Source organism: Haliaeetus albicilla, chromosome 15 (assembly GCF_947461875.1).
Source record: "Haliaeetus albicilla chromosome 15, bHalAlb1.1, whole genome shotgun sequence".
NCBI lineage: Eukaryota > Metazoa > Chordata > Aves > Accipitriformes > Accipitridae > Haliaeetus > Haliaeetus albicilla.
In genome coordinates this window covers 6,907,658-6,931,171 of record NC_091497.1, presented here as the reverse complement: position 1 = coordinate 6,931,171, position 23,514 = coordinate 6,907,658, and the positions used below count along the sequence as shown (strand labels likewise).

Sequence of the window (23,514 nt, the reverse complement as noted above, 5' to 3'; positions counted from 1 at the left end):
TCTTTGTATTTCAAAATACAAAGTTAATACTTGCCAAGCAATTGTTTCTGCAGAAACTCATTAAACTTCATGAACTACCTATAACACTCCTCCCTCCTTGTCTACCTTCTTCAAATTTATCTTAGAGCTGTTTAGGTTAGGTATTAAGGGTATGTATCACTGTGGAGAAAATACTTCGAGGTTTGACGAAGATTCAGCTATTTGGAGCTCCTTCAGTTTTGTTGGAATTACAACAGACATTTACTTGTTTCAGATGTTAAAATATCAGCTTGAAGTATATCAGTAGAAAACCACTAGATAATATAAAGACGACAAAAATTTTAAACCTTTCATTCCTAAAAGGCTTCAACAAGACACTAAATGAAACGCAACATCACAGTCAGAACCAAGGGAATGCCAATGTAAGCAAGCAGTTTTTAAGTTGGAGGATGTTTCTTCTACATATAATATAGAAACTGAGCAGTCATAATGCATTTTGGCCTCTACAAGTGTTAAAGTTATGAATACCTCTGTTCCAGCAAACTGTACAAGATTATTATGAACAAACTAAGAACAACTCGTGTGAAACACTTGATCGGGAAAAACAAGTCACAATGATTCATTCCAGATTTACTATTGCTCCCAATATTATGTATGGAAATCACCCATGTTCATCTGGGAAAGCCAAAAGTGTAGAGAAGGTGGGGGAGAAGAATCTGCAAAAGCCAATTACACAAACAAAATAATTCAAAGCTATCCTGTAATCCTTCTTTTCCAGCCACCAATGGAAAAAATACTAGGTTTTCCTGGAAATTTCCCCTTGAAATCATTGACAAGTAAATGGCAATAAATATTTAAAATTTTTTTTCAGGACTTTTTTCCCTGTTTTTTAAATGGTAAATGAAGCAGAAGAAAAACAATTCAGGTATAATATTGTTAATACACACACCCACACACAATTCCAATATTACCTCAGTTACAAACAAGCTTTGAGCTTCCTTCTCTGCATTTTCAGGAACTGTTGAATGAACGTATCGACTCTGCCGCTTCAATAATGCTGTCTGATAAACAACAAAAACAATTAATGAAACTTCCAATTAAAGGAAAGATGACACATTATGGGAACACCCAGTTATATCACTGTAACTAAGACAGAAGCTCAGCAGAAAACATTGTGTGAATAAGCTGTTTCAGAATAGCCAATTAATGAGAATTTGCTTTCATTCAAAGATTAGCAATGTGTTCCTTCTTTCACAGCAAGGGCAAGATTGGAATCAGTAAGAAATAGATGCCATAGAAAAGTGTTTTCCTCTATTTTGTTAACATGGGCAAGAAAATTCTGGTAAAAATAATTCCACCCTGACAATGGAACTCCGATAATCTGAAGACAGATATTAAGGTAGTGTTATTACTACATATAAAATCTATTACTCAAGAAAAGTAACAAACCCACACCAAAATAAGAAGAGTAGTTCAACTGCAGATCTCAGCTGGCAAAAAATGAGACTTGCACTATTAAACTGAAGGTTTAGAAGGAAGGCCTGGATCACTGAAGTATACACTTCAGCCTATAAAGTCAGAACTTATTCCTATCCTATGCCAGAGTTCAGAGAGGCATAGAAATGCTGCCAGAGAGCAGGGAATCTCTCTGTGACCATGAAATTCTGCTTCTCAGACCAGCGCTAAAGTAAGCCTTAGGGTACTTTAAATTTGTAAGCGTAAAAGATGAAAACTTTACAAAATCTTCTGGACCACAGATGAAAATAACTACAAAGCAATAGAAATTATTTTGCGCCATGTGGAAAGGAATCTCACAGCTTAGGTCATCAGAGATAGATAAGAGAGTCTGGATAGCCTGGACCTTGAGGGGGGTTGTGATCCCTCACGTGTTTGCTATACTCTGCATATTGCAGCACCAGGAAGGATCAGAGAAAAATGTGAACAGAAAAAACTACACATATTAATGGTAAAAAAAGAAAGGGTGCACAAGTACATTATCTTAACATGTTTCTGTTGAGTTTGATCCATAAGGTGATTATTTCTGTCATTACCAAAGCCTCACCCCATTGTCTGGGGGAGGGTGGGGGGGTATTTGAAGTTAGAATATTCAAGTACAGTAAAGATTTAAAGAAAAAAAAAATTATCCCATACTCATGGTCAAATCATTCATCTAGTCTAGACCTCTGCTGAAAAGTGACAATGCTAACTGCTTCAGTAGAAACGGTGGGGAGGTATTAAAAGCAAAAACCACAAACCCAAAAATATTTCATGGGACCAATAAGTCTTGCAATACACAGTTTAAAAAAAAAAAACCACAACACCGCCAACCTGCAAAAAGGTACTCATTCATATGCAAGCAGCATTTAAGAATAGAAGTTTTCTGAATTCTAGAAACATATTCCTTGTTTCAAACCATACTGAGTTTAAAGTATTTGTTTTCACAAGCTACAGGAAGAAAGATAATTAAGATTATTAAGCTACCTTATAAGAGTTAAAAGCCAGAATGTCTGGATCCTCTTCTCAGCCTGAAATAGTCTGATATGTGATAGGACATTATTTATAGTTTATATGGTAAATAAATAATATATGTAATATATTTTCTATAAGCATACAGGTAGACTATGCTTTTTAAAAAATTATTGTTAGTTTTAAAAAACCCTAGAGACTAGGGTGGCATCTTTCCAGGCACTTTTCATGGGAAAGCCACAAACTCATGAATCAAGTCCTACCGCTATAGTGGAACTCGATAAAATTGAACTAGTGGTACATAATTCTAGAACTTCTGCTGCTACACAATTATGAATACAATAGTAAGGGTTTTTTCTAGTCTTTCACACATAAAAAGATTTTTATCTTAGTACTGTAGCAAGATCAGTGACAAAACAGAAGAATTTGAATTGTGGATTTTGTCCATATTAGTAATTGCCTTAATGCACACTGCCTCTTTCTCAGCTTATTCATCAGCTGCAGTAGTTGATCAGAGAGCCAAGAAATGCAATGACTGAGATATTTTGATTTAGAGCAAATTCCTAAAAATAATTACTAAAGCAACAGCACAACAGTATTTTAAAATGCAACCATGCACATACATATATGTTATATTCCAAAAGAAAAATTAGGAAGAAAGGATTGTCTTCTCTACAAACTTTCATCACATCTACATTGGTTGAACTGTTCCATAGAAGTGAAATGTTTCAAGTCTCTGGGTTTGAGTTACCATTTGATTTATGGCAGCATCAGGACCTACAGACCATTTGCCTCATGCTCTCAAAGAAGGTAAAAAAAAAAAACCACCTTTCAATTACTGTGCTGTCAAACTAAGGAAGATCACTTTTAACACTAGCCAGGTTTCACATGCACTACTGAGGCACACAATTAAGAGACTCTGGTACTGATACTACTTTCTGAGTGAGTCCCAGGGATTTAGGATAGTAGCGCTATGTGCTGAGGTTTCAGAGAAGGCCACAGCAGAAAGGACATTTCACCAAGTCTCACAGCCAAGGAGTACTTGCTACTCAAAACCTGATGGAATACAGATAGTGAATCTGTTCGCAATCAGTGCACACCGCAACAGATATAATTTAAGATTTCCAAACTCTTTCTGCCACAAGGTTGTGCTTGCTAGTGAGACTTAGCATTATTTAGGATTTGGGCACGTATAACCAATTTGAAGTTAGATATCCCATTTTACTTATCTCAGGCTAGAAGGTGTTTTCATGTTCTTGACAGTTTTAGCAAATGGCTCTGTTTCTGAAGTTAAAAAAAAAAATAAAATATATATTTTACTGATGTTAAAGCCTGGCATGCAATTTTCTGAGTCATCTTAGTCCCCCTTCCCCATGCTTTAGGGCAAAGTAATAGCAAGATGCCAGGGTTCTTCTTAAGACAAACATGCTTGTAGGTGGCACTAAAGAGCTGCCAAAAGTCAGCCAAGTATTTTGCAGTGGGGTGTCTTAGCACAATGCATACTTAAGTATTTAAAATAAATGCTTAAATGTGTAGCTATGGTGGGCCTTTTTCCAGGTCACAGTTTATACGAAAGGCAATGCTGCAAAGTTTGAATCAACAAAATCAGTCTTTAGTTCTATCAAAATGAAAAATAAGCATATGTAAATTTTTCATATACAAAATACTTCATAAAATTAAAAAAAAAAAAATCCCAAACCAAATCACACACAACTCAAAATTATTCACTTCATTTGGGGAAATAATGTCCCAACACCTACATTTCTACAGCAAAAAATAATGGCAGATCTTAAATTTCCAGTGTTTTGTGTAGTGTAGGAAGGTATCTTCCTCAGCAATTCTACACTGAACAACAGGTCCACATGCAGATTTTAGAGGAAAGGACTACAGTAGATGTAGGTGAGAGACAGAAGCCAGCCAACACACAACATTCCTCAAATCCATTTGACCTGTCTTCAGACATGTCCATTTTGGTTTGTTATTCCTTAGCTTTTGCCTTTCTCCCTCCCGTGTTTTTAACATGGTTGTTTTATATCTTTCTCTCCACTTTGGAGGTGTTCAAGCAGTTTCCGTCATCTGATAAGGTTCTCTTCCTGCTCTGTAAATTTGACAATGTCCACCTAGTGACAGCACTCTTATTCTATACAAGCTTCAGCAGCTACAGTGAACAGAGAAAGTACAAAATATTGCTGACACCACATACTCACTACAAATGCCTGTTTTAAAAACTATTTTTTCCTCTTCATAAGCTCTTTCCAGTGTTGGCTGTTGAATATGAGCTAGTAAAATTTTTCCCCCAAACCACTTTGCCCTCCACATCCCTTTAGGATGCTTGAAATTATGGTTACTAGCAGTTGAGTATTCAAAATATTGGGAAAGGAATTTAGTAAAAAAGCCACAACAGTGTACAAGTGGTTTTGTTTATATATACATATATATATAAAATATATATAACTAATGGAGGTTATTAATAAACTCCTGTATCTTACTGGTAAAATAGGGACTGAGCAAAATGCAGCAAAAATGGGGGGAAAAGCACAGGGTAACAGTTCAGCAGTCACATACCCAGGCCATCCTTACTTTAGATGATGCTACTGTATTGGTTTTATGTGGCAAGGTTTTGGTAGCGGGGGGGGGGGTTACAGGGGTGGCTCCTGTAAGAAGCTGCTGGAAGCTTCCCCTGTGTTCGAGAGAGAGCGAGCCTATACCAGCCGGCTCTAAGATGGACCCACTGCCGGCCAAGGCCGAGCCAAACAGTGATAGTGGTAACGCCTCTGTGATAACATTTTTAAGAAGGAAAAAAAGTTGGGACACGGAAAACAGCCACGGGAGAGAGGAGTGAGAACATGTAAGAGAAACAAGCCTGCGGACACCAAGGTCAGTGCAGAAGGAGGGGGAGGAGGTGCTCCAGGCACCGGAGCGAAGATTCCCCTGCAGCCCGTGGTGAAGACCCTGGTGAGGCAGGCTGTCCCCCTGCAGTCCAGGGAGGTCCATGGTGGGGCAGATCTCCACCTGCAGCCCGTGGAGGACCCCACGCCGGAGCAGGTGGGTTCCTGAAGGAGGCTGTGACCCCGTGGGAACCCTGCGCTGGAGCAGGTTCCTGGCAGGACCTGCGGATCTGTGGAGAGAGGAGCCCACGGAGCAGGTTTTCTGGCAGGACTTGTGACCCCGTGGGGGACCCACGCTGGAGCAGTCTGTGCCTGAAGGACTGCACACCATGGAAAGGACCCACGCTGGAGCAGTTCGTGAAGAACTGCAGCCCGTGGGAATGGCCCACGTTGGAGAAAGTTCGTGGAGGACTGTCTCCCATGGGTGGGACCCCACGTTGGAGCAGGGGAAGAGTGTGATGAGCCCTCCCCCTGAGGAGGTGAAGCGGCAGAAAATAACATGTGATGACCGTAAACCCCATCCCTGTCCCCCTTGTGCCGCTGGGGGGGGCTTGGTGGAGAAATCCGGGAGTGAAGTTGTGCCCGGGAAGAAGGGAGGGGTGGAGGGAAGGTGTTCTGAGATTTCGTTTTATTTCTCATTTACCTTACTCTGGCTGATTTGTAATAAAAAGTGAGCTAATTTTCCCTAAGCTGAGTCTGTTTTGCCCGTGATGGTAATTAGTGAATGATCTCTCCTGTCCTTATCTCGACCCGCAAGCTTTTTTGTTATATTTTTCTCTCCCCTGTCCAGCTGAGGATGCGGGAGTGATAGAATGGCTTTGGTGGGCACCTGGCGTCCAGCCAGGGTCAACCCATCACAGCTACACAGAGGCAAATGCTCAAGAAACAGTGACAGAAACTGTTTCAAAAGAGTCGATGGAAAAGACAGCATGCTGTATGTTAGATCATGCCCTTAAAACTGCTATGTGCCAGAAGAGACTTATCAGTTGTACGAGAAGTGTCAGAAGCTGTATTATAAGGTAATTTCCAGATTAAATTGAAGCCTTGATTATGAATAGTTGGCTAAAGACTCAAGGAAAAACACAAAACAGATTTAAAAGAAAAGATTCAGAGTGAAATTTCTTTGAACATTAAGTTACTGTATTTTGACCAGTTTACTTTGTGCTCTCTAAAATAAGGCCGTACTCAAACTTTTTTTTTTGCTTGTTCCTTCTACTCAAGATGTGCTTTCTTGTAGAATGACCTGGGTTTACATTTATTTCTGCAAAGTTGACATAACATTTATTTTCAGAGGTGCTTAACTTGCATTAACTAAAAATCAAGACCTTTAAGTGAAAGTGTGCTAAATCCATATGGCTCAAAACCAAAAGTCACAAAGGTGAAACAATGTCTAAGCTGAGCAGCAAAATGCCTTCAAAATAACAGTGGTATAACTTTGTAATGGTATATTTAATTTGGGTAGGAATGTACCTACATTGTATTTGCTACAAGTAAACCTATCCTGTATTGGGACAAATATTTCCTATAAGAATGGAGGTAGTACTCAGAAGTTAGGTATTTTGAAACAAAAGCATTTAGATACAAGATGTCTTATTGCAAAGTAATCACTAGTATAGTTTTGGGTTAAGGTTCCTTTTAATAATTTACCTACTATGCAGTTAATGTAAACATCACCAATTTTGCAGTCACTGAGCATATGATTTGAATGTGATTCATGAAGGTGGTCTGTTTTAAACTAATGCTATTTAGTTATGAAGCCATTTCATTATTGAGTAAATTACTGAAATTCACGTGACTTGAAATAATTATAAAAAGACATGAAGAGGCACAAAATTGGATATAAGAGTACCCAATGGATATAGTCATTTACGGTTATACAAGAAGAGACTCTTTTCAGCAAGAGTCTAGAAGAGGTATAGCTTTGAACGACTGACAGCATTGTAATTGAGAGTAGCAAGAACATCAATAGGAGATGTTCCAATGGGCGGTGGGAAAATGGTGCTCTCATCTTAATTAAACAAACACATTACATGGGGATGTCCTGATTTCAGCTGGGATAGAGTTAATTTTCTTTCTAGTAGCTGGTATACTGTTATGTTCTGGATTTAGTATGAGAAGAATGTTGATAACATGCTGATGTTTTTAGTATAAACACTACTTTAGCAACAACTAAGCCAAGGATTTTTCAGCTTCTCATGCCCAGCCAGCAAGAAGGCTGGAGGGGCACAAGAAGTTGGGAGGGGACACAGCCAGGACAGCTGACCCAAACTGGCTGAAGGGGTATTCCATACCATGTGATGTCATGCCCAGTATATAAACTGGGGGGACTTGGCCAGTGGGGGATTGCTGCTCAGGAACTAACTCGGCATTGGTCAGCAAGTGGTGAGCAACTGCATTATGCATCACTTGTTTTGTATCTTCCAATCCTTTTACTAATATTATTGTCATTTTATTATAATTATTATTGCTATTGTTAGTTTCTTCCTTTCTGTCCTATTAAGCTGTTCGTATCTCAACCCATGACTTTTGCTCCCCCCCCCCCCCCCCCCCAATTCTCTATCCCATCCCACTGGGTGGGGGGGGAAGTGAGCGAGCAGCTACATGGTGCTTAGTTGCTGGCTGGGGTTAAACCATGACAGAGGACCATAGTGAAAACAAAATGATGACAAAAAAGCAGCTAGAAATGACTACAAAGCACAAAGGTACTGAAAGTTTAGGCAGCCCAATTACTAAGAATGAAAGCAAACTCAGCGATGTTAACAGTAAAAAGGATCTCCAAACACAACATGACTGCCCCTATAAATTTGATGAGAACAAGTTAGGGAATAACCTGATTAGTGAATTCAGTGCAGAAAACTCAGAACTTGAGCTTGTGAAAAGCAATGGAAACAATCTTGAAATGGTAAATTGAAAAATGACCCAATACGTGGGAGAAAGTTGCGATAAAGAGCTCTTCTGGAAACTACAGAAAAGCAAAGCTTGCTATTATTTGGATACAATAGCATCAAGGAAAACGTAGAAACTCAAAAGAAAGAAAAAAATTACAAGCCTACTTATTTGGATTTGAAGATCAGCATGGAGCAGGACAAAAATCATGCTTTCCTGAAAGGTAAACGAGCTGCTACCAAGCATATATAAAAGAGAAAACAGGATTCATAACCTCAGCTAACCAACTTTAAGACAATGGCAAATGCAGTTAAGTGGAAATCTGGAAAGGTTCATGTATCTAGATCAGTTGGCTGAAGAACAATCCTTCAATCTTTAAGAGTTTTCCCAGAGCAGAGGATTTTCTGCTCCATCCTTGCTCAAGTATTTCTTTGATAGTGGTTTGAGCTTAGAGCTACTTCTGACAGCATGTCTGAAGAACAGTCACAGCTGAACAGAAAAAGGTGACTGACTGGGTTTTTTTTCCCCCTTTCCCTCACTAAGCAAGTAACTCATCAGGAGAAAGAAAGAAAAGCAAGCTATATGTGGTCTAAGGAAGCCAGCTGCTGTGCAAGCTTTCTTTTCTGATATGGACTAAGAATTCATATCAGTTCTCCTTTAATATCTAGCTTCTCTGAGGTGGTAAGAATTACAAACTGAATGTGGCACTGACCATGACTACAGAGCAAGACATTAAAACATTTGTTACAAAAATCTTGCCTCTGAATTCCTGCAAGTATTGTTATTGATTATATGAAAAACACACCTATTAAATTACTTTTCAGTTATCTGACTGCATTACCTAAAAAAAAAGTTATCCAAATTAAGCACAAATATTTGTCTCCAATTTCTCCCAAAGTAATTTCAACTTTAGCACAAATTCAATAGTGGTATCAATCTGGCTCTTTGAAACTATGTAGTAGTAATCTACCAAAAATTGTAGAAATGATATCTAGTGCTGAAAAGTAAGTCTTTTCAGTGAGTGCCATTTTAAGTGCTAGTTTTAGGGCCATGCTGGTAACAAAATAGCCTTAATGTCTTTACAAATTAACAGGGCTTGGCTTCCTTTTCAGGCAAGTGTTTTTTAGATTGTAATCAGTTTAACCTAACTGCAAGGAAAAACTTTGTAAAAATAAAAAATGCTCTAAGAGGAAATGGTTTGAACAGGTTTTTAGACAATGGTAGGGGTTTCCACCTATAAACTGTTCTAAGTGTGTATACAGGTAGTTCAAAATACTCTAACTCACTATTTTAAATTCATCTTGTGGGGTACAAGGGCAGTATCAAACATTTGAGCAGAGGCTTACCAAGAGCTGCCCAGACATTGTGTGACCACAACAAATTAGGAAAAAGGAATTAAAAAAAAAAACAACCGTGAAGCAGAATGGCAAATACAGAAAATATGCCATTATTTGAATTATTCAAATTATACTGGCAACCATATCAAAACCAATGGTTTCAAAACTGTAAGTATGATTATGGAAAACTGCACAGGTTTTAAAGGTTTAACTTGCAAAATAACTAAGCACATAAGGGATTTCTGTTCTCTGACTCGGTAATATTTTCTTAATATGCTGAATGACAGATTTAAACGCATTGTGCTTTTGAAAACAAGCTAGATAGCTCGAAGTAGTACTGGAGAGTCATGTGTACAATAAAAATATTTGGAGTAAGTTTGTGCCAATAAATCTTAGAAGGAGATAAAAGTTTGATAGCATAACAATAAAGTTTGATAGTACAAACCAGTCTTCATATAAATCAAGTATAAAATGAGACTCTGTCGAAGACTATACATGAAAAATCCTGAAAATGTATTCAGATATTACACTACTGAGGTACAAAGAAACAGGAAATCTAACTATATTCCAGAATTGCGACTACCTGAAGGAGAACCTCTGATGTAACACACTTCAGTGACTACCTCAAAAATCTGACCATAGAATCCAAACAAAGGATGACAAAAGGCATTACAGTTTGTGAACAGAATTCAGCCATTCTCTTTAAAGGATCAGACTGAGAGCTATGGACTAGCTTCACTCATTATAGGCCTGAGGTTAAGAACTGCAGAAAAGGCCACTTGAAATAGCAGTTAAACACTTCAGACATCCCACTGACTGTTCAAACAAAATGCCTGAGGATATTCTTGATAGCTTTGTTTCTTCTCCATTGATAATTCAGAGCTGTTCACCAGAATGACACCCGGTAAGTGAACCGGTCAATTAGATATGAGTATGCTTAGCAGAAGTAGCCTTGATTCCTCTTGATCTGCAATACTGAATAGCCACACTGTAGAGGAGATTTGGGTGGTATAGCCTACTCATGCTCTTCAGTCCCAAAGCCAGTACCTAGTGTGGGGCATCATCATGAGTGACCTAGCGTTTGAACACTAGTATCATTAGACAATGTTCATAAGCAGTGCAACTTCCTTTTGTAAGAAGGCTTACCTGCAGTCGTTCAAACTTCCACATGTGGCTGAGAACTCATGAAGCCCTAACTACTGTCTAAATACCTGTAGCTTGCCAAAACAAAATTTTTTAGCACAGAGTGGGAAGGCTACAAGTAAAGTTATTCATGTAAGAATCAGTGAAAATGAAGCACACAGACTACATTAAAAACAGAGTAAGTCAGAGCCCTGTTATGCACAAAACACAATTTTGGCTGGTAGCACACAGTGGAGAATAACAACTTTCACTGGGACAGATTGATGCCCTTCACTGTTAAGAAGGGGGGGGGGGGGGGGAGTCACCAATTTAAGAATTAAAGCATTACAAAAAGCAGATGCTTTTTTTGAACAAACATCACATGATTTCCTATGTCAGAAAGGGGGGGGAAACATCTAAAAATGACTGATCACCTACTTCAAAAGGCAGTAAAATTGCTGAGTTGCAGAAGTAGACCTTATAACCTGAACAGATGAAGAAATTGTGCTATTTCTTCTGCAATCTGACAGAATAAATTGAGCAGTGTAAAGGACTCATGGCAAAGATATTTTTTTGTGTGAGAGTTAAAAAACAAAGAAATGGGAAGTTATCATCTCATGACTACTAGTGCTAAAAATCTGTCTTACAAAAAAAAAAAAAAAAAAAAAAAAAAAAAAAACCAAAACCACAGGGTCGGGGTGAGTGGGATTAAATTACCTGGAAGTCATCATAAGGGAACAGTAGCATCTCGCGTAAAGCATCATTCAAAATCTGCGTTTTCCTCTGAACGATGACATTTTCATAGTCTATTGGTTCTATGAGTTTTGGTTTTGCCTAGTGGAAAAAAAAAAAAGGAAAATTAATTCAGGTATATTGAGGAAAACTTAACAATCATTGACCCACTTCTTAAGAAGTTAGTTTTTAAAAACAAGTTGGCAGAATGAGATTTCATCTACATCAAAAACTTAAGAGTATTCAAAATGCAGACTATGTCACACTATATTGTATGGATAAGTGCAACTGATCATTACAGTGACAAGCATGCTATTTGCCTCAAAAGGAAGAAACAGAACTATTTCACAAAACACATTAAGCCAGAGCTTATCAGAATAATCATGTATGTATTTTCACTACAAAACAAATTATAAAGAAATTACTAGTCTCTTAGGTTGGTGGTTACCTTTGCTTGATACAGCCCAGAAAGCTCTGATCTGGGCTTATCAGGGATTAAAATAACCTTAATTCAAAGCTAAGATTGAGCTTTGTTTTAATTCAGTAGTAAGCTGCAGTAGGGGTAGGCTAATTGAGATTCCTCCTTCTCTATAGTTTTTTCAAAACTCCCATAGGCCATTTGCTTCCTCTTGCTCTCGTAAGTAGCTTTCTTCAGTTGCACTGATTCAACATTTAAACCCTATACTGCTGTCAAGGCATTACAGCTGGCTGTGCACAATCAGACAGAGAAAAACCTTCACCCTGCCAAGCATTCTGTTAAGTGGTCAGATGGCAAAGCAGGCTTAGGGAGAGCTCTCAGTGAGGCAGCACTGCCTTGGAGTGTGCAAACTAATGCAAAGCTGCACTTTCTGCAGCTGAAATTGTGCATCACAATACCAGACATAAATTTACCATTTTTTTTACAAGTGGCAATTACAAGAGACTTTCCAGTTGATACTTTCTTAAGATCAGCGGTACTAATTTCAAAGTAGGGTATATTAAACAAAAATAGCAGCAAGGCCATCTTATGACATCATTATAGGTAATCAGACAATATGAGATTTATATATATTTTTGCATAACTTATATTAATAACCTTTCAAATTCCAGCTGTACTACACAGAAGAAATATCTTTATGTCTAGCAGTAACCGCTATTAATCATTAGTATTAATATTCCTGAGAAACATTACAGGTGTTTTCTTCATCCAAAAGTCAATCAAATAAATTTGTTTTTCAAGGAATTAGGAAAGCTTTAGTCAGAGAAAGTTCCCAAAGCTTTCAGGCTTAGTTCACAAGCTACTCAAAAGTTACTTGAGATTCCCTCCTACTTTTACTGTTAGGAAATATGGAAGAACATAACAGAGCAAAACAGCTGAAAAGGCCAAAAAAGCAAAATCTGGAAAATAAATTTACCAAAAAATGATGAATGAAATGTACCTTTGTCAACAAAAATAGCTACCATTTACAATCACACTGGAAGGATTTACTAAAAGTTCATAAGCTATATAACAATATGCTCAACACAGACCAATACAGCGAGGAGCTGCAGTAGAAAATGACTGTGTTGAGCTTGCCATCTTTCTCCTTAAAGGAGATGAAGAACAGCCGTTCAGTTCACTGTATATTGTACCCCAGGACATTTTGAGGGCTTAGGACCTGAACCACAGCTGCTGCTACATCTCTTCTCTCGTTCATGAACATGACTTATCACAAAGCCAAGAACTAACACGAGTGTCCATCAGAAAAGGCTTAAGTTTATGTTCATGCACCTATTTGTAGCTGAAGTGGTTGGACCATTTAGCTCAGAAAAGCTTAAGAGAAGCACGTAAAGACAACATAAGAAAAGGTTACATTTTCTCAAATGTACTAATTATATAAAATATTTTGGTTGCAAGAAAACTTCCTGTTAAGTTTGCCTTTGATTATTCAGACTGCTGCAATGAATCCCAAACTACTGAAATGGTGTGCTCCAAGCTTCCTTAGTACACAGAAGGCCAGATGCACCTTCTTCACACAATTATTTGGCCCATTTCCTAGATGCAGGCTCTACCACATTACCCCTTCACAAAACTTCAGGTTGAGCAGCCCCACTGTGTCAGATTGTCATAACCAGTCCAGATTCCAAAGAAATTCCAATAACTTCACCTACCCTTTCCAAGTCTTCACCAAGGCAATAACTGCCCAGTATAAATTTTCTTCCTTAAGCACATGAGACAGGGAGAACACAGACTATGAAGAGCCCTTCAAATTTTACTGCTCTGTAAATGAAGTACATGACAACACTTATCATTCAGAAAGCAAGACACCCTTTGCTCACCTTTCTCCCACTTCCAATGTAAGTTAACAGATCTCTCTCTACCGATCCAGGCAAGCAAGATGCCCACCTGTCAATCACAGAGCTTGAGCAATTCTGCAATATACTCTTCTGTTAAAACGAGGTTTAGAGACTCCTACAGTACTATGGCTGAGTCACTCCATTTGGTCAAATTGGCCTTTACCACGTGACCATTCCTTCTGACAAGTTTGTCGTGTGAAATGATATGCAATGTGCTGCAGTGACAGGTTGATTTGAGCGTGGTGCAGGATGACTGACCTTTAGGAGAAACAAAAATGCATGCTCCAAATTAAACTGGGTCTAAGAAATAAGCTGGGGAGCAAGACCATTTGAGTTGTGTGTACAGTCTCTTCTGTTTGCTAAAGATTTGACTTCACATTTGGCTTAAATTATTTGAAAGGAGGGTTGACACCAGAAGGACTCTCTCTCTTGTGGCATGCTCCTGAGCCTTCTCACACTACCAGCAGCCAGTACCAGCAACCGAGCCAGAGCTTTTGAGCCAGATTAGGAGGTGATCTGGCTTTAGAGGGTTCCTCCCAATCAGTGAGCTTTCAGTCAGATTGTCTCTCTGAAGTGCTGATCAGATGGCTGCATGGCCACTTGTGCCAATAGATGGGAGCTGATGGGATCCTTTCAGGGGGAGGAGAGTTTCAGATTACTAAACAGAACATGAAACTGTCCTTACTGAAAGCTGTTGCAAAAGCATTTTTGAATTCTACTACTCAGCTTCAGTGCAGCTTAAAATTTCTAAAGTGTCCTTAAAAAAAAAAAAAAAATGTATTCAGGCCACATATTTTAATATACTTAAAATGCAATTTGAGAAGATTTTTAAAGGAAAGAATAAACATATACATGGTCAATATAGTCAGAAAGTTCACATATCAGGACATCTACTATTTGAACTAGCAAGGAGATACATCACAGCACCAATTCCACAAACTGGTAGCAAGGGAAAGCTGTCACTTCAAATGGGTAATGGATTTTTATGTGATGCTGCACATGATCAGCATTTTAATTCATTTCTCCCTGGTGCTGAAAAGCTATATCCATCCTCCTGTTAATTCTCTTGGGAAGACGATAGGTAAAGAAAGCTAGCTCTGGCTCCTCTCATTTTACCAGCAAAAATAGAGTAAAAGGATTACTTCTAAAACCAACATAACTAAAATTATTTCATGGGCACGCACACACACACACACACAAAACTACACAAAACTTCTCACACAGAGAGAATTAGCACAGCTAATTCAAAAACTAGATGCATACACTGCAGCTTCAAAAAGCATCCAATTCATTGGAAATGCATGTCTCTACCCTATCGTCACAAAACAGGTCCACCACAAACGTAAAATTGATAAAAAAGAATCTGAAAAGAAAATGAGCTTTGCTTACATGCTGTAAACACAAGATTAAAAAATTGTCCTGCATTAGAAGCTTTTAAAGAATCTAAAGCTCTCTGGAGTTAAGGTCCTGAATATACACCTCTCCTCTTAGTCAATGGGACACAGAAGTAGTTAGTAGTACCAGAAAAGCACACCATCTTCCTATTTAATCAATAAAGTACCTGATTTGCAGAAATATCATTTCTGGAAAATTTCATTAAGAATTTGCTTCCTCAGGTTTCTCCAAAGTGTTACTCATTCCTTTCTTAGTCATTTGTCAGATTCAAAAGGAAGAGGATGTTTTATCAGTTTGAACCAGATATGAAAAAAGAAAACAATAAACAGCACACTGACATTGGCATTTAGCCAAACCTACACCACCACGAGGAAGCAGATTCTCTCTCAAGCTCTTCTTCAGAAAAAAAATATTTTCCGGTCTATTATTTCATGTAATGTAAAAGAAAAGATACTGGGTAAGTATAGTATCATTGAATATGATTTATGGACTAGCTGACACAGATAAAACTCAGCCCAGCCAAAACTGCAAAATCAAGTTTACAGGCACTGAAAGTCAGTCTTTCAAACAAGGCTTCACTTTTTCTATTGATTTGGAAGAAGCAACATTTTTATCTCCATAATCCAAGAAAATGCTAAGAGCATAGGGCTTCAAGGGGTCCAGCACTCAAGCTAGCCACTTGTAGGAAGATAAAACAGCAAAGTATCTCCCGTACCGCTTTGGTTTTGCCAGTGTATTATAGGTATGGAAACTTACCAGAAATAAGAAGCATTTTGAAACAGCAGTCATGATACCCATATGGTAACCATTTTAATCTGCCAGAATATGGTTTATTTATATCGACAAGCAGTGTTAAAAGCCATCAGATAAAAGGCATTTTAAGTTAGGAGTTCAATGATTGCCTACAATATATATTACAGAAAAAGATAATACAGTACATTTTTTTCTGGTATGTTTAAATTGAGTATTGTTAGCCTCATGCTACAACACATCATTTAACTTATAAAAACATATTTACCACATACACCTGCAAATTAACAAGTCCCCATAAAGAGTAGAATGGAGCTAGAAGCACTAGCAGGCAATGCAGCGTATAAATTGATTAATATATGGTGTTAACATATTTCTCAGCATTGGCCTGAGGCAAGCCACTTTGGACAAATAATAAGACTGTTTAATACTAAAGATGGGTAACAGCTCCCTGTATCTTATTGTCCCACAACCACAATAAGCACAAAATAATTTGTCCAGGTTGGGTTATTTTTTAATCAACTTAAAAATCCATTCAAAAATTATATGCATCCTAGAGCTTATTCTTAAATGTTACTTTACTCATTATCCCGTTTCTTAGGTATGGTTAACCTTGTGATCTAAACTTTGGGGCAGTGGGAGGGAATAAGCTGCTATAGGTTTATGTAAAAAAACTACCACTATGAATATATTTAGCAACAATAGGCTTTCATTGACAAATTCAAAACTTTTAAGTCTCTAGGACTTGAAAGAATGAAATGCATTAAGTCACTGGTTCTCATGCTTACGTAAACAGATCAGACGTGCTTACTGGGGCTACACAGACTGAGCCGTACAAAGACTACAGACAGTTATACAGGCTTTTTTGCACCGTGTTTCTTTAAAAAACAATAATTAACTTCCCTTCTTTTTTCTCCAGTATAACCTGAAAGCCTGAAAACTTGTGTTCTATTGTCACCCAGGTCTTCAGGGGGCTCTAACAGAAGAGAATGAGGGTTTCCAAAACTTAAGGAACACAGTCTAAATTACAAAGCATTGTGCTTTTGTTTATGAGAAGTGTTTCGTTGATGGTCAAGGTCCATTTAAACACAAGAACACTTTTCAGAGCTCAAACGTTTTGATAAGACCTTCTGTATTGCCAGTATTTACCTCAGGTTGTTAATATGGATAATTCCAGTTCTTTAATTCCTAGCCTCCTCTGTGATTTGCTTTACCTTCAGACGCAAAGTAAGCATGCTGTGTCCTATTAAGTTCTCTCATCAGCACAGAAACTTCTAACACTAGAATCAGACTTGGGCAATGCTCTCCTGCACAGAGGAGCTCAGGTGTCCTATGTTTTATACTGCCAGTGTGTTTCCAAGCAGAAAAATGGCCTCCAGAAGTTCCAACTTTCTCAGAAACATCATCTGATTTGATAAGCAGTTACTGCTTCGGAGTATCAAAACGCAACTGGACAGCACGTGTACTAATTTGGTATCTTCTACAACAGCTAGCACAACAGCGGTTCATCCCAAGTAAGATTTTGAGGCACCACCCGGAAAATCCAAATGCTTTTTCCATGGGCTCTTCTTGCTTGTTAACCTCAAAAGCAAAGATATGACACAATCTAATTCAAATAATAAGACTATTTAATACTGAACTTGGGTAACAGGAAACGCAGGAAAACAAGAGAGTGCATGTACTAACATACTGGCACTGAGGCAGATGACTCCTTTTGTGAACCTACCCACCTATCCAAGAAAAGTTAATTCAGGCACAGCACTCAATCAAATAACATTGTTTCAATATCACATGGGATGCTTACAGTTATAATACTCAGTTCCCTCAATACTCTAGCACTCTGTGAACTACATTTAAAGGAATTAAATTAATATCACAAAAAAACTGTTGCTTCCTTGAAGTCCTAACAGCTGATTCTGTCTCATCTTTATAAAGAACACTCAAAAAATAAGAGTGCTAGGTAAATCACATCATAATTGCCCATACAGAAGGAATCCATCCACACTTGAAAGAATGTTTTAGGCAACAGTCAATGAGAAGTATTACTAGAGTAAACCAGAAGCCTCCTGTTCCAAATGCTTTTGAGGATTGCTATCTAATACAATTCTAAGTTTTCTAATCCAGAAAACACAAAGTTCTGCTGTTTACATTTTGTTAAGCAAACTAGTAACGTTATTAATCTTACTTATTACCTTACTGCATCCCTATACCAGTGAAAAAATACTTGCTTTCACTGTGGCAGTAAAAATCTACTGCAAGATCACAACCCAACGAAATAAAAATGGACCAAATGTCAGTGTTAAACGAAACATAGCGCCCTACTTTTTGCTTTGTGCCAAGCACTACACTTAGTGCAAAGTGTCCTTGCACCTTTTCATCTATTTTTCCTCAACAAACTACACAAAAGCAGAAGCAAAAAGGGATATTATACCATCTATAATTATATGCCATATATATGCTTGTCTATATGTGTAACAGATTAAGACCAAAATAGCAACTGAAATGAAAGCAAAGACTTTTTTTATGTGACCTATGTGGAACCTAAACATTCTTCCCTTGAAATATCGACCTTTGTTTTGAATGTACCACTTCATCTGAAAATGAAAAAAGGGAGGACAAACACTGGATGTATATTAATCCATGAACATTAAATTAAGTAGAATCTGGAAAATTATAAGGATATACTTCATAAATGGTTATAAGTAAACACAGTAATGTTTTATACTTTTTTTTTTAAAGTAAGTACATATGCTTGCTGATCAACTGCAGTACTCTAAGTATCTGCAGAAACACTAATATCCTCTCTGAGTATTCATGGGGGAATAAAAACAGTTCTAAATAAAGTTAAACATTCCAAAGGCAGGAAAGCACACACGAGATTAGCTCATATTGTACTGATGAAAATCTGGACCAGAAATCAGAACACACCCATAGAAAAAAAACATGTTTTACTAACAACTGCTCTGAATAGAATGAAACTAAAGAAAACACTGTAAAGGAAAAGAAAATTTGTCTTATTAACACACTTAAGCTTTCAGTTAACATAGAGTAACCATTTCTTACTAAATATAGACAGTCAAAATGTTTTAGTTCAGTTCTTAAATGCGTAGTGTGAAGCTCAAATAAGGGGGGGGACCATAATTTGAGGATCAGAGCTCCCACTAACTTCAACCACAGCCAGACAAATAAAGAAGGGACCATCATCCTTTAATTCAACAATTAAGGGTGAGATATTACTAAGCAAATTTGGAATTTTAGTATGAACTATCAAAGTACTTCTTTCTACTGATACGTAAGTTATTAGTTTAACAATCCTCCTCTGTTATTTGAAAAGGTTTATTGTCCTAGCTGGAGAGAGTTGGTGGATTCATTACAGCTTGCTTATTATGTTCTCTTGCTGTACTATTAAAATTCCAACAGAACTAAGTGTGTAGCAATTAAAAAAAAAAAAAAAAAAGTTCTTATTTGATTTCTTCCCCCACATACAGAAATATTCCCTTTTCCCCCACTGGAAGCTACTTTAAATCTTTAAATTCCTAAATAATGTGCATTGAAGGCATTGAAAAATACATCCTTTAACAGAAGTACACCTGAATTATTTCAACAGTTCTTAGCATGTTTAAGTAAAACTTAACTGTTACACACACAGTCTTTAGAGAGTTCAAATATATTTTAATTGAAAGATATGCTGGGCAATTAAAAAATAGAGGTGCTAGAATGTATTTTAAAGCACAAGTAGTTTTCATGCTAGGTTCAAAGAGCTGTACAACTATCCTAGACAGAACAGACACTGAAAAGCAACTAGTATGAAAATCAAACTCCAAAGCCACACTCAGAGAGAGCCAAAGATTTGGTAAACCAGAACAGCAAAAATTAATTAAAAAGACAGAGAACACACAAAGAATCAAACCTAAATCTTAAACACACCTTCTTCACAAGTAAGAATGCTAGAACTTCTCATTAGCATCAGATTAAGCAGTTTTTCACTGGCAGACAGAACTGGAATTATTAAAGGGAAGAGAGAGCTTGTTTAAACAATGCTTACCAGAACTACCACAGGACTCTCCACTTCTACTTCACAAGGACCTGCATCCTTGCACTGCTGCGGAGACTCTATAATAAGCTCTTTCTTAGGATTTCTGTTTGTTCTTGCCTGCATTCTTTGATTGAAAATACAAACAGCAACAAAACCGTATGCTTTTTGGCATCAAAGTAATCAACATGCCAGTGATTCAGTGAAAACAATAGCTTTTTCCCTGGCACAAGCAGCAGAAAGTACAAACTAGTCTAACTTCTCAGCTGCAGTTTGCTAAATCTGTCATGGTGGGAATGCATGACAGACAAAGGCCAGCCCCTAAGCATGTTGTATTCCTCTGGAAAAAAAAAAAAAAAAAAAAAAAAGGTGGATCCATTTTAAGGTTATGAGTCAAACACAAAAGAGAATATGCATTTCTAAATTGACCATGTAAAACAGTCCAAGTCTTTTACAGCACTTACAAAATCAAAAATGTTTTTATTGTAAAAATTAGGCACTTATTAACAACTGGGCCTCTTTAGAAGTATAAACCCCTAAGTGGTTTTTTTTTTTTTTCCTCCTTACATTAATATCACTTACTCAGGTACTATCAACAACCAGCCTCTAACCAAATACATTCTCCAAGACCAACGCCCCAAACAGATACGTTGCTCTTTTTTCAGCAGTAGGGTAGGGATGCTCTTTTTAATCTTAGTGCTAAATCCGTATTAAAAATTTACCTTAAGATCAAATTGCCTTCACAGTAAAAATCTTATATAGTCTACAAAAATACTAACTAAAAAATAAAATTTACAAAATAATCTCTTTATACCTTCAACTTTTAAGCACTTAACTCTTCAAGTAAACTACCAGTCTCCCTCAGCCTCTTTCCTCACTTGAGCCAGTTAGCTCATTTCTGTCTTGCACGTTATTAGTGCTCTCAGCTCATTCCTCCCTCCTAAGAACCCTCCATCACTGATCACCCTCCAAAAAAACACTGAGAAGACAACACAACAAAATCTTCACATGTTTTGGCTGAAGTCACCTGAGAGAACCTCAGCTCTTCAGCTGCGAAGACAAGCCAGCCATCACTCGCTGCCTTTACCTTCCATAGCATTTTCTTTTTGCTGACAGTAGAAAAGTGTCTCTTGGCCTTGTGATTCAAGGTGAACAGTGCCCGGTGGTTAGTATCTTCCATTCCTGTCCTTAACTGCAACATAAACTCAAGTCATGCTTCAACTCTGTTTTTGTAATCCAATATACTCTCCTACTATACTGCTACTTACAGACACCGTTCAGCATACACACACACTAGCAAAATAGGAGGCAGCAATTTTTATCGGGATCATTTCTGTACCTAGCTGATAGTTTTGGTAATTTTGAAGATTTCACCAAATGAGCTCCCCTATGCAGTAGTTTTGGCATATGATTGTATGCTAAATTCCTCCTGAAAAAAATGAACTGTGATGAGTAGTTTTCTCCAGGTTTTGAGAAGGATATTTTGGTTTTCCCTTTGTTTCTTTTTAACACTAATGAGTTGCAACTTCCAAGTGCACAAACCTCAGTGGCTGTATTTACCAAGCAAAAATACATCTGAGAGAAAATTCAGCTCCCCAGAGAAGCACATCCCTATTTTAGACTCCCTGTGCACTAGAGCAACCAGACAGCTGTGGAAAATAAGCCACCACCTTCATTCAATTCTCAAGTCTGCTCCACTTCTTTGGACAGTTAATTATCTCACCTCAATATAACTGACATCCTAAATTTAACTTGACATGAATTTTTATCTATTCTCTAACAGAAGAGAAAGTCACCTTAATCTGCAGAAAGCAGATCAAGTTGTGGAGAAGCACAAATATCCTCATTTACTGCTAGCATTTTTAAGAAGGCACAACTTCAGGCACAGGTTTCTTACACTTCAGACGTAACATCTCTTTCTCTTCCCCTTCTCTCTGCTCTCACACCTGCAGAAGATATTACTTCAGCTTATTGCAATCATGAAATTGAGTCCAACCAGCAGTTTGCCCATCCCATCCACAATGCAAGCACATTTCTAATGAGTGAACTGAAAGAAATAATAGTTTACTACTAGTCAAGACAATAATGATTTACTATGCTTCTGCTTTTTTCTCTAGGAAAAACAAGTTCAATGCATTTACTTTTTAAGCAGTCTCTCTAATATATAGGCACTAAACTCTAGAAAATAATACTCTATAAAGCTGCTTTAAGAGTTAAGAAGGAAACTAGCAGTTTAGTCAAATTTACAAAAACAGGTCTTCCTGTGTAAATCAAGGTAGACAATAGTTCAAGAACATTTAGTTACACTTTACTTTTATTTTGCACCAGCCCCTTTTGTTTTCAGAAAACGGAAGTACAGAACAGCTTAGACTAAATTATACCATTACTTGAGGATGCAGCTGCCAAACAGGAATTTGTTTCAATGAGATGGGCTACAATTATACTCAACTGCAACCAGAAATGCACAACCTTATTATGCACAAGGCACTTGCAAACACTCACACTAATAAAGACTTAAAAATATTATACACTTTAAATAGTATTTCTTGTCCTTTATTTAACAGAGGATTCTACTTTTAAACTGCACCATTGTTTTATCCTCATCAGCTACTTCTCCTGAATGCATCTGGATTACTTTAATTCAGTACAAATGTGATTTTCTTTCCCCATGTTCCCAAAACACGATGAGGGACAAAAAGAAAGCCAACATTTTTATAACATCAATTTAAAGATACAAAAGTTATTTTTTCCTACTGAATGGTTAATGTATTTTCTAGCTTGCATTTCATTAACACACATCTACCATTAGAGGACATTCTTTTATTTAACAACAAAACTGTGAAGCAGTACCTCCAGAGCTATGTCCTGCATGAAATAGACCTTAATTGCTAGATTTATGTGTATTTCCAACATTTATTTTCTGCTGAGGACTTAGTGATTATCTCAATAATTTAATTCACAAAAAAATACTTAGGAGAAAAAAAACAAACCCAAACCAAACCAAACAAAAAAATCCACACCACAAAAACATGAGATGCTGCTTAGCCAGGCACCACACAGTCAGAAGCGGTGTTACTTTAATCAAGAGCTACATTAAAAAATTTTACCAATAACATGTTATAATTCAAAAAGTGAAAGATGAAAAACAGGACTGTAAGTCATGCTGCAAATTTATCGTCTTGTTACAGGACCTGTAGTTTTAAACCATTTAACTGCAATAAAAAAGAAGAAGAAAAAAGATACTACTCTATTTGTTGTATCAGGCAGTTACCTGAATAAGGATCAACAGAGAATCCAGGAAAACAATGCACGTACAAGAAGAATGTCACTACACAGAAGTTATTTGACTGCATTTCCAAAATGGCAGATCCCCAAATTGCAGGAAATCACTAGCTAAATAGAGACCTATGTGCAAAATAACTCAGATTATTATGGAAACAATGCATTTCATCTTTTTACAAACACAGTGGCTTGAAGGACTTCCTATGGTACTTTTAACACCAGTACTTTTCATGTTACTTCCAATGGCCAAATAGTTGGCTGTCTTCTTGTATCATATACCCTTAAGGAATTGCCTGTGTAATTACAAAATTACACAGGCAAAACAGTT

At 37.4% G+C, this 23,514-nt stretch overlaps 1 protein-coding gene across 19 annotated transcripts in view; it reads right to left on the bottom strand.

Annotated features, from left to right (window-relative positions):
- DOCK9 (dedicator of cytokinesis 9) overlaps positions 1-23,514 on the bottom strand; it is a 136,795-nt gene that overhangs the window by 86,836 nt on the left and 26,445 nt on the right. For 13 of the 19 annotated variants that reach the window (XM_069802411.1, XM_069802429.1, XM_069802417.1 and 10 more), the window contains exons 2-3: positions 11,396-11,512; positions 951-1,040 (exon numbers count right to left, since the gene is read on the bottom strand). In XM_069802411.1, coding sequence (XP_069658512.1) covers positions 951-1,040; positions 11,396-11,512 — 207 coding nt within the window. Of the gene's footprint in view, positions 1-950; positions 1,041-11,395; positions 11,513-19,916; positions 20,368-23,514 lie in introns of those variants that run through there. The other 6 variants (XM_069802418.1, XM_069802422.1, XM_069802424.1 and 3 more) reach the window with 3 other exon arrangements.